Source organism: Gopherus flavomarginatus, chromosome 1 (assembly GCF_025201925.1).
Source record: "Gopherus flavomarginatus isolate rGopFla2 chromosome 1, rGopFla2.mat.asm, whole genome shotgun sequence".
Lineage (NCBI taxonomy): Eukaryota > Metazoa > Chordata > Testudines > Testudinidae > Gopherus > Gopherus flavomarginatus.
Window position 1 is genome coordinate 47,086,188 of NC_066617.1, and position 12,241 is coordinate 47,098,428.

At 41.3% G+C, this 12,241-nt stretch overlaps 1 protein-coding gene across 3 annotated transcripts in view; it reads right to left on the minus strand.

Annotated features, from left to right (window-relative positions):
* CPED1 (cadherin like and PC-esterase domain containing 1) overlaps window positions 1-12,241 on the minus strand; it is a 229,261-nt gene that overhangs the window by 171,512 nt on the left and 45,508 nt on the right. For all 3 annotated transcript variants that reach the window (XM_050936099.1, XM_050936100.1, XM_050936101.1), the window contains 2 exons: window positions 6,485-6,591; window positions 3,726-3,801 (listed from right to left, as the gene is read on the minus strand). In XM_050936099.1, coding sequence (XP_050792056.1) covers window positions 3,726-3,801; window positions 6,485-6,591 — 183 coding nt within the window. The remainder of the gene's footprint in view (window positions 1-3,725; window positions 3,802-6,484; window positions 6,592-12,241) is intronic.

Here is a 12,241-nt window from a genome sequence, read left to right on the forward strand (position 1 = left end):
CTGAGGGAGGGGAAGCAAGTGTACAGTATCTTGCAGCCACTCCAACAGGAGCCCAGCACACAGCACCATAATCAGGGAGGTAAGCAAGTCTGCATGCGGCAAAGGTACTGCTTAAAACACAATTGCTGGCTTGGCTGAGAAAAGAGATGAGAACAGCACAGGTTGGACCCTGGGAAATGGACCCTGGGAAAAGAAGGTAAAGTGTGTTTGCAGAGACTTGGGCTAGACTGCTTAGGCAAGAGGAATGTCAGGATGTCTGTCTCATTGCTGCCAACACAATCCCAATATTTTCCCAGGGAAAACTCTCTAAGACAGAAGGTTGCATGTGCATTACTGGTCTCCCCAGGTCTCACTGTCAGGGTGTCTCTCTGAGTCTTCTCCTTCTCTATCTGTCTAGCTTTTTGTAGGGAGAGGGAGTTCCATGGCATCCAACCCAGTTCTGACCATACAGCAGCTTCTATGGGGCACTGGGCCCAAGAATCCTAAATACCCTCCCCAATCATCCTCAAATTTGAAGCCAGAAGCAGCCAGGAGTAGCCTCTTAGGTGGCCCTTAAAGGCACCTATCTCAGAAAGCCCTGTGGCTGCCTACCAGATCCAGCAACAGCAGAACCATGGAGTTGAGGGGTGAGTGTTAGGGCCTCCTCCTGAACCTCCACGAGACCATACAGCAGCTATTTCTGGACAACTGTGTGGCTCCAGCCCATCACATCTACATGGAGTAGGAGGCAGGCAGGAGCAACAGGTTGAAAAGCTCCCTCCCTAGAGACTCCTACAATCAGCCGCCACCATCTAAAGGAGTGTAAGGGTTCATCCTTCCCAGCCCAAGCCTCCTGATATTAACCAACATCTTCCACACTGGACTTTAAAATCCACTGCCAATATTATGCATAATCCCCACCCCGACTGCTCTACCTGCCCAGGATCCAGCAACTCTCCTCCTCTCTCACCTTGCTCCATCCCAACCCTACCCTTTCATTCTAGCTGTATCCTACCCACCCTCTATGATGACATCCTCCTCCACTCCTGTGACCTCCTCCTCCTCATCACCCTACCTCTTCCCTGTTACCCCTGCCTCTCCCTCCATAGCCTTCCTTCTCCCACCTCATGCAGAACTCCCCAGTAGCCCTCCCCAACGGTCATCCACACACAAAGAACAAATGTGTTTTCAGTCTGGTTACACTATTTTACAGTGAAGTGGAAAAACAAAGAAACAACTACAGAGTCTTGTCCTGTTAACAAGACATTTGAACTAACTCACAGAGAGCGTGTCCTTGCAGGCATTCTCAAAGCAACAGCAAACAACCCTCCTTTTACACAGCTACGCCTCTGGTCTAGTAACAGCTATAACTAAAATACATCATTTTAAAAAGGAAATAAGTATTATGAAGTTGGCATAACCTCTCAACAGAAACACAATCTTACAGCTGTGAAACCATCCTCTCAGCCTCATTGACTGTCACCCCTTGCCTTGTCTCATCTTGTCTTTTAGTAGACTGTAAGCTCTTCTGGGTAGCAACCATGCATTTTACTTGTTCTCTTACATAGCAAACATCCTTTAAATGCTGAACACATGGTAAATACAAGCTGAGTGGCCATCTCCAACAGGAACGGGTGAGTTCCCCCACAGGCAGAGATGACAGGAGCAGCAGGCCAATTCTGATTTTAAAAAAAACAAAGTCCCATGTGCTACTGCATGGGGAGAGCTTGGCTATTGACCAAAACTCTCCCTCCCTATGATAATTTCAAAATCCAGGCGCCTACTCAGCCAAATCCAGACTATTGGCAATTCTGCTGTCTAGGTCAGGAGGAAGTCTGTCAGGAAATGTTAACAAGGAAAGGAAGGAGGAAAGAGTTAGCTGGCTGGAATAGCAGGTGAAATCGTGGTGGATCAACCACCTCTCTTTTCATCATTTATGGTGCTGGTTTATTTTATGCCTGTCGCTCCTCTTGGACAGTGAATCCACACATGTTAGTCTCACTTTCTGGTTCTCATTCTGCAGGACAATGCTATTCTGTTTGATTTCTCAATCCTCAGGGGAACATTTAGATTAAAAACAGTCAGCCATTTAAAACAGATCTTAAAGACATCTATTTTTGTATTCATTTTGGAAAATACCTTTGTTTACAAAACTGAAATTAGAGGCCTATACTACTTGACCGTGTCTTTATAAACTGCCAAAATCATCATCAGACACTGTCTACAATGCAACTGCAAGTGTAACTGCAGCTTGGGTAAGCAGAGCTGCATTAGCTTGAATGTAGCTAGCCTGGTCAAAAATAGCAGGCAAGATGTGGTGGCACAAGCTTCAGCACAGGCTGTACAAACCCTGCTGGGACCCTGAGTATGTACCCACATTGCCAGCCCACGGTGAAGCTAATGCCACCATGTCTTCACTGCTATTTTCAGCCATGCTGGTGAGGCTAAAACTAGTGTGGGTACGTCTACCTGAGCTGCAGTCACACCTGCATTGTAGACACAGTCTATGTGAGTAAGGGCCAGAGTCCTGAGAAATCTGAGCACCCACACCTCCCAGTGTCTTCAGTGGGACTTCGGCATCTCTCAAGAACAGGCCCATTATCTAGTGAAGTAATGATGATACAAAGATGGAAAGGAATTAATCAGATGTTTAAAAATAGCCCTTACCTACAAGAGAAACAGAGCATTGGACAGTCTCATATAGCAGGTGTGTGCGATGAGTTGACTATTACAACAATTTATGGACACCAATTAAAAAGAGTATGACTTGGAGGGGAAATCTCTCTGTGTGGTGAGTGCCTTTTATGTTCGTGGTTTTGTGGCAGCAAAATAATAAAACTGTTTTAATTGGCCATTATCCAAACAGCATAGCAGAGCTGACCAAAATGTTTCAAAGCCAGACTGTTACAAAATGAATTCAATTTCTGAAATCCTTGGAACTTCGACAAATCTACTCTGATTTGTCTAAAATCTGTATTACATCATACTACCCTCTAATGCACATCCCAGAGCAAAGGGCCCACTCTAGGGACAGTGAGTCACTTACGACATAGTTATGCACTCAGCATGGGGCCAGTGTGATCACAGTTACATGGTGTAAATCCAGAATAGTGCCAGAGACTCTGGATATTCACTGGTGTAAACGATATCAGAATTTGCCTCCATAGGGTTTAACTAGGGATTAACATAGAGCATCCGGCTTTGTGCAGGGCCCCTGCTCTGGGCTGAATTTCACCCATAGTAAATTAGGATTCTCTGGCAGCTGGCCCGTAACCTTTTAATTTTTCTGGTTGATGAACTTAATGTACAAAGACTTTTTTTATCAGCAAATTCTGTCGGGCTGGAAACCAAGCTCCAGCTCCTACTCCTCCTTCATGCCACAACATTTTTATAAAACTGGATAAACATATTTCATTGAATCAAGAACTGTGAAGGGTAAACACCAATGCACGGAATAACACACTATATCCTGACAAATAGGACTTTGTATTCTAAAAAAAAGTGACCTTTTCCAGGCTGCTAAATGATACAGTAGCTTTAGTTAAAAGGATCCTTTATTACTACAATTTACTTTCAAGAGATGTCTGAAATGGATTATCGCTCATATTCTGTCTTGTTTTTAAAAGTTGTTGAAAAAAGAATATACAAGTATGAAACCTCCAACACACACACAGTATCAGCCTCACTACTAAGCAGGTCAATGGATCTTCAACATTTATGCAAACTGAAACAAAACTGAGGATTACCTGGGAACGCTCTATTTATCTGGCATAATCCTTCTTTTCTGCAAAGCAAGTGCTGAATCTCTGGGAGTGTATTTACCTAAAAATAACACAGAGATGTTCTAGTGAGTTCACCAGTAGATGCACTGTCTTCCACAAGCCCTGCATGTTTTCTTGTATAATTTGTCAGGGACATTTCACATGTGAAACTCTTATTGATGTCAGCATTGATTTATACCCTTTGCTGCTCCCTGTGAGCTGGAGAATAGAACTCTGAGGTGGGAGCTCCTCCTCCACAATCACCACAAGGCAGTTTCAGACTGTTTTTCCTCCTCCTGGATGCTGTGATTCTGTTACCCCCGCAGTTTTGACCTCCTAAATTTCTTGCTCCTCTACATGTCTATCAATCACCCTCATTCAAAGCACAGAAAGAGCACATAGAGAGGAATGATGATCCAATGTTTAGCATGTTAGCCTGGGATGTGGAAGACCTATGCTAAGTTCCTGCTCTGCCACAGACTTTCCTTGTGACCCAGGGCAATCACTTAGTTTTTCTATGCCTCAGTTTCCCATCTGGGAATTAGGGATGATCGCACCTCCCTAGCTCACAGGCATGTAGTGCGGATGAATACATTAAAGATATTGAGGTACTCCAATACTAAGGTAATGGGATACTTATAAATACCTACAATGGTCAGATGGATTCATAGGCTGTGTCAGCAGTCATGTATTTACTAAGGCACCTAATGGAGAAATAAGGCTGGAAATTAGAAGAAGGTTTCTAACCATCCAGAGGAGTGAGATTCTTCCAACAGGAGTAGTGGGAGCAAGCAACCTAGCTAGTTTTAAGATGGAGCTTGGTAAATTTATGAACAAAATTATACAACAAGGTTGCCTGAGATATCAGGGGACTGGACTCGATTACCCAAAAGGTTCCTTCCACTCCTATGTCCCTAAATACCTTTGAAAGCAAATGTATCACAATTTCAAAGGCATTAGGTTGGTTTGTCTTCAGTGACCTGACACCCAAGAGATAATTCCAATGCTTTGATTGCTAATTGTTCTGTTATGTAGGCTTATGGCCCTTAGAATTAGTAGTAAAATATCATACAAAAGCATACTCCGTGGGGTAATCCTTCCATTGCTAAACAACAGTTGGCAGATGGCATCCTTATGCTAAGCCCGACTCGCAGAGGAACATAACCATATTGATGGTACTGGATTCCAGTGTGATTTATCAGTAACACTGCTAATTTTTTTTTCCCATCCTAAATTACCTTGTCGTAGGTTTGTCCATAATGTGCCCTGACATATCTAATATTCAGTATTGTTACTACCAGCAAGATATTGGCTTTCAATAAAACCAATTATAGCTCAAATGAATGATAGTGGGTACCACTCCGGTTCAATTAAGTGTCAATACAATTTTTATAGAGAAATGCTGCCCTGGGCTAAAGACAGCTGACTGTTGCTGGCACTTGGCTTCTTCTCTAGGTGCTGAAAATCACTATACTCCAAGAGCATGTCCTAGCAGCAGAATAGAAGCTCAGTGCTTTTGAAAACCAGGCCGGTACACTAATTCCCTAAATATCAACTTACCAACCTAACTGTGGCACTCAGTTTTGAAAATCTTGGCCAAACTGTTTATATAACCATGTGCATAATTCCCATTAATAGGAATATATGTATACAAGCCAGTCTTGAGTTAGCTCTGCTGTCCTGGGCCATGGGAAAGGGCTCTTTTCCCACAAGATCTTCAGAATAAATCAGGTGGCTGTTTCCCTCTTCTTCAACTGCCAGGGAGTCACCTAGTAGGCTTCCTGAAACCCCATTAGGCCAGAGCAGGACGAAACCCACCATGCAGAGATAGCTGGTACATCTCTCAACCCCCACGTGAGGTTCATTTTGAGCACCTTTTCCTGCCCCACTGTTGTAGGATGGGGCAGCATGAGCAATGGACCTCTCATGGTCATTATTTTTTCCCTTTATTTTTGATTTGATCATATTTTCAATATTTGGCAAATTTAGGTGCTTTCTGTACATATTTATTATAAATCTAAAACAAATCTTGAGTGCCAAACTGGTTCTCTGTGGTGTATAAAGGAAGCTACTGTCCCCACTTAAAGGAATTTACAATCAAAGGGCTTCAGCCCAGACTTTTAAAGGTATTTAAGCACCTACGGAAGCAGATGGGCACCTAAGGAATTTTTAAAAGCACCTAGGTGCTTAACTCTCATGGCAAAATCCTATAAAGCAAAATTTGCTGGGAGTTAGGCACCTCAGTGTTTTTGAAAATTGCATTAGGTGCTTATCTGCATCTCTAGGCATATAAAAACTTTTAAAAATCTGGCCCTTGATCCTAAGAGTTGCCCCACTCATAAGTGTAATCTTACACATGTGCATAAGCCTTTGCAGGATCAAGATCTCAATCAGACAGTAAATACAAATTACCGGTACATATGAACTAGTATAACATGCCAGATGAAGAACTGTTCTTGAATCAGTGAGGGTATAATTTCTATGAACATCAACATATTAAACTACACACAAATTGAAAGCATTAAGACATTGCTCTTGATCTCTGGATAGGATATCTACAAGAATGCAAATATGATACACAATAAACATCCCTGAGTGGGCAGTGAACTTGGAAACACAGCTCTGCTCTACAGTTTAATGAACCACATTTTTAGACCATAAATAGATAATTGAACACTATTTTTGTTAGTGGGTGCTGAAAATGTGGGGTATTCCAAACAAAAGATGGCATATCAATACTTTACCTTCTGGAATAATTCTAACTGATGGAAGTCATCTATTGGAAAGCAGTCTGTATCGTCAGTTTTACTGGAAGATAAGCAAATCAGAAGATCCCAAGAGCTTAATTTGCCTATGAAAAGGAACAGAAACATATTGAGAAAAAATATTATGCAATTCCAGCCTCAATAGAAAAATACACAGAGCCAAATCACGAGGACTAGCAGACTTGTCAGAGTATTAAATATACTATGAACTAAGGAAGAAGGGGTGGAGTGCTTTGCTTTTCAATCCAGCACCACAATTTTGTTTTGTTTCGTTATTTCCAGGATTTGGGACAAATTCAGAGCTGATGTATTAGGAGGTGTACGTAAAACTTCTCACAGCCCTCCCTGGTGTGTGGATCTAAGATGGTGTCATTTATATATTAAGGATGTGGAAGGTGTTAAATTAAAATTGAGTAGTCCCCTTCCTGCTTTAATTTGCTCTTTTTCCACATCCAGCTTCCCAGCATGTATAATTTTATGCCAAATGTCATTGTTACACATAATCTTCCAAGTTCTTTTTCTTTGAGCGTTAGCTAGTTTTAAGTGTTGCAAATAATGCTTCTATTGTTGTTGATTTGGCTGTAAATCTCTGTGAAGAGGAAGCTGTTGGAAGAAGCAAGGCGGTTTGCTCTGCTAGATTCAGTTCTTGGAACACAGCTGCATCCTGGAAACTGGGCATTAGATTACCAGCATACCATTTGTCACCATCTCTGTTTCAGGACTGCTGCATAAAATCAAGCAAGTTATACTTGGAATATATCTAGACTCCGAGTTACTGATTTTCTTCCCCACTGGGAAGCTGACCCAGAAGACCTCAGATTTTTGCCACCACTCAGCAGGGTAGCAACACTTGTGTCAGTCATGGGACACTGATTTTGGAAGAAGATAGAACAGTAAGTTACACCAATTTACACTGCCTTACACAATGGAAGAGTGGGTACAAGTAAGTTTAAAGCTGTCTAAGGGCACTATCACTTAAATCGATCTAACTTATATTGCTCAGGGGTGTGAAAAAGACAACCCACTGAGCGACACAAGTTACAGCGACTTAAGCACTATCCACACTGGCACTACGTTCTCCTATCTACATAGCTTCCCCCTCTCACAGAGGTAGAGTAATTATGCTGATGGGAGAGTGCTCTTTCATTGGCATAAACCACTGGTGCAGCTGCACTGACGTAGCACTTCTAGTGTAGACCTGCCCTAAGCTAAAGTTGTCTAATTTATGCCACCTTATGCATCATCTCTGCATCTGGCCCTTTGAGTTGGATATGCAACTCAAATTCTGGCATGTTTTCTCTCACAGATATTCTGAGCAGTCTCTTTAAAACAACCAGATTAGCCAAGCCCTGCTGAATGCACAGGAGCAGAGAATCAGTAAATGGGTACGCACCTGAGGCACAGGAAGCCAGACAGAAACAAGAATCTCGGAAGGGGCAGTCACAAGGGAAATCAGAAGGTGGAAACTAAAGCCAGAGTTGGCTTAATCTAATGCCACTTGGGGCTAAACTCTTGGCAATTATTGTGGTGCAGGTTCATTTTTGTTCCTACCTTCACAGTTGGAAACATTAAATATATTTTATTTCATGCTGTCTGTAAGACCCTTTACTTGTATAAGTCAACCCAAAGGCTTGGTCCCTGTGACAACCAGCATAACAATTTTTTTGCAGCCTTTCCTCCCCAAAATTTAATTAATTATTTCCCACTATGATCCCACCACCAAACACAAGGCTGGTTGAAGGATTTGTGGGAGGGTTAGTGAGATGGAGCAAATTTAATATCAAATGAGTGTGTAGAATGTGCATCCATGATTGTAAAGCAAACTAGCTCCTTTTATTTTTAGTGAATAGGCTACAAAGCTTAAGAGCTCCAGTTTTATTTACGTTGCATCCATTATTGGAGAATAATACTATTTCTACATCGGGAAAACAAATAATGCTATATAAAAATAATGCAGTAGAGGTAAGTAAAATTTGGGTGTGAGACTTGAGTAGGTGCCCCTTTATGAAACAAAAACAAAAAAAGTAGATACACCAGGGATGTATATAACTAACAAACAAACTCACACTCAAAGAACAAAAAAATCTTACTAAGAAATACTTCATTTTAAAGAAAAGATTTATAGCATTAATAACTAATACTGTGATCTTCACCAGTCATGCTTACCAGATAAACACAGTGTTAAGTCTCTGACTAGTAAACACATTTTAATGGATCATTATAACTGAATATAAAACACTGCCTAGATGTGTTCGAACTGAGGGATGGAGTAGGAATTACCAGATCTCTGATGTAATTCATCTTCCCTTCTCTGGATAGTGCTACATCTCCCGGCCAGGGTTGAGTTTGATCCCTGCCTCAAAAAGATACTATAGTGCAAAATGTTTGCTTTTAGGACACATCAGACTGATCCAGATGTATTTACAAACAAAACAAAAAAAAGACTCAGATGAGGATATCTCCAGTCATACTCATTTCTAACCCCACTGCCTAGGAACAGAGTTCTTGACATTTAGGGACAAAACTTCAAGCTCAGGTGGACTTCTGCTTTGTATGCCTGCCATTATTTATGTTTGCAGTTAGGATAATTAGACATCTAAGCATGCATTACTTCAAAGCAGCACAATCAGAACTGAAACAGGATCTACCTAAAGGAGTACACTGTACTCCCCAAAAGGGGTGTCTACTTAGGACTGTATCTTGGCTTCAGACCAAAAGGTGATGATGACATTTGCCCTTCCAATAAAGCTCTAGTCAGCTACAGTTTACCAACTGTTTTTGTTTGGTTTTACAGTAAAAATTAAAATACATGTTATTACAGATGCTTCACCCTGGAGCAGAATCCAATACAAAAACTTATAGGCTGCAAATTGTCCCATGTCACCCATCATGTGTGCAAACACGTCAGTGGGAAATAAAGGTGTGCAGCGTACATACACGAGACCATAGATCCGCCCCATGTTATACATGTGATAGTGTAAAGCAACAGGGCACTGAAGAAGTTATTATTACAATTTTTATTACAGCAACACTCAAATGTCCCATTTGGGATGGAGCACTGGTGTGGAAGGCATGGTACAAATACACAAGAAGACACAGACCCTACCTCAGAGATTACAATCTAATTTAAAGCAAGACAATACAAGAGTTAACAAACAACCCAAGAAAAGAAGGAAGGGAGGGAGGACAAGGGTAACAGTAATATGATCCAATGTTAACACAGGCCATATGTGCATAACCTTTGTTTCCAAATCATTTAAACAAATGAATATTAACAACCCCCACACTAGCCCTCTCTCTAACCATTATCCAGTGGCAATTTCCTGTCGGCATCACACTGTGGTTTGGAGGGGGGATTTGAAGGAGAGGGTGCAAAAAGATATTTAATTTTTTAATCATTTAAAACCTATGTGAGTAAGACTGAACAGTAACAAAGCTACTAATATTTGTACAGATCTTTTCTTCTTCAAAAAGCTTTGGCCAAGTCCTGTTTGCCTCATTAAACTGATTTCAGTGGTGCTATTTGCATAGGATGAGCAGCATTTGGCCTGTTAGCTGGTAATGGAATGCATTGGTCTCTCTCACTTTGACAAGGGTTGTATAAGAGTGACTGCATTGACTGGGGAGCAACAAAGCTCACATTGCACTTACATCAGGCTTTTTAAGGCCTTGTCTAATTACACAAGTTGCACCATTTTGGCTAAAGGTTTGATGCTGCACCCATTTAGTTAAACTAATGCAACTGTGTGCATTAGTCCATATGGACATACTCCATAGATTTATATCTGGTTTATGGCAGTGTAGTTTGCTGTTCTAAGCCCATTTTAAATAGATGTAAAAGTGTCCACACACAAAGTTGCACCAGTTTAACTACATCAGTGCAACATCACATCTTTAGTTCAACCAGCACAAGTTTGTGCATAGAACTGGCTCAGAAGGTCTTATGTTATTAATTCAGTCCCAGATCCAACAAGGTGCTAACCCTCAATTCCCACTGAATTAGTGGTAGTTAAAGATGCTTAGCACATGTTGGGATCAGGCTCAGTGTTAGAAAGTATTTACAAGTTCCATTCAGGGCCCCCTTTAATTAGTCTCATTCTTGCTGAGGCAGGGTGCCTGCCATACAAAGCATAACACAATAGCCTGCTTTCCATCTTGTTGATATAGTATACAGATCCACATTTTTATCCAGAGAGTAGGTGGTAGTAAGATAAGATTGTTCTCTTGAGTGTTGTATGCAGAACCGACCACTTAGAACTGCTAAAATGGTGATTAAGCAGAGATGTATAAAGAACTAGTCCAAGTTGAAAAATAAACATGCTTTGATCAGAAGGGCTTCTACAGTGGAAGAAATATTAAGCAGCTAGTGGAAACAGCAATGCAGAGACTAATGAAAATATTTGCTTTAAAAGACTTCTACAGAGCTTTGACTTCTGGTATCATAGGTCAAAGTAAACAAGAATATCAGACTCTGTACTGTGAGAAAACAATCTTACTACATTTTTTTTTAAGGTTAAAGCAAACAGATTCCATGGACCCCCCTACTGGAGAGGTTCATGTCAGAACTCTAGAAGTTGAAAGTTGATTTATAAAATGGAGCAATTTGATTGGCTCCCAGCCTTGCAATTATCACATTATAGCCTTGTGAGTTGGAACACATTTGGCTAATCACATTGAAGGCCTTATACTCTGCAGATGGGATCCCATGCAAAACAATAGGATTTTCAGCATGGAATGGCTGCAGAAACAGGCCCAGATTGGTACAAATTGGTCTATATAACATATTAATAAGTTAGGTACGTAGCTCAGCCTCTGCCTATTTTTAATACAAAATGCACACACACGAGCTAGCATTAGCTTTAAATTAAAGAGAAAGTGTCATCTACATCATATACTTTGAAATTGCCTTCCCTGTATTACTGCCAACATCTTGGATTATTAAAAATGAAATAATGTTTAAAATCTAATATACTGTTCATCCTTTATGCTAATTACCCTTGCACTTCATTCAGCTTTGAAAATGAAAAGACTAGTCCAGCTACATTTTTATTTATAATTTTCAGTTACTTTCCACTTCTGAATTCTCTTGCATTGTCACAATAATGCTGGGTTTGAGTTGAAGCCTTACATTAAGATGTTTGCATTTTACTCCTGGGGGAATTCTGCTCCAAAAAATTAAAAATTCTGCACACAATATTTAAAAATTCTGCAAAGTTCTGCATATTTTATTTGTTAAAATAACACTATATAACCATGCCAGTTTAAATTATTTTGGTAATTTATTCCAAAATACTTGTTAGCAACTACGTCTGTAACTATACAGACACACACAAAAATTCTCCAGGAGCAGAGAGTTAAAGAAACCCCTACAACAAACCAGTTCCTGTTTCTCTGCTCTCTCCCTCCCAGCCCAGCTAGAGGGCCAAGCACCCGCATACACACCCCATAGCTGGCGAGGGGTAGACTTAGCAACTCCTTTTGGTAGCTGGCGCAGGGCAGGCTAGGCAACTCCTCTGGGCAGCTGGCATGGGGCAGGTCAGGCAAGTCCTTGGGTTTTCCGCAGGCCGCTGGGCTTTCCAAATCGCAAGCTAGGCCAGATGCATCTGGCATTCCTGGCGGCTGCTTCCCCAGCAAACCCTGAGGTCAGGCCTTTATACTTCTAGGGCAACGCCTGACCCTCTGGGCTCAGAGCTCCCTAGCTCCACGCACTCTGGTGTCTGGAGGGGCTTGTCTCTC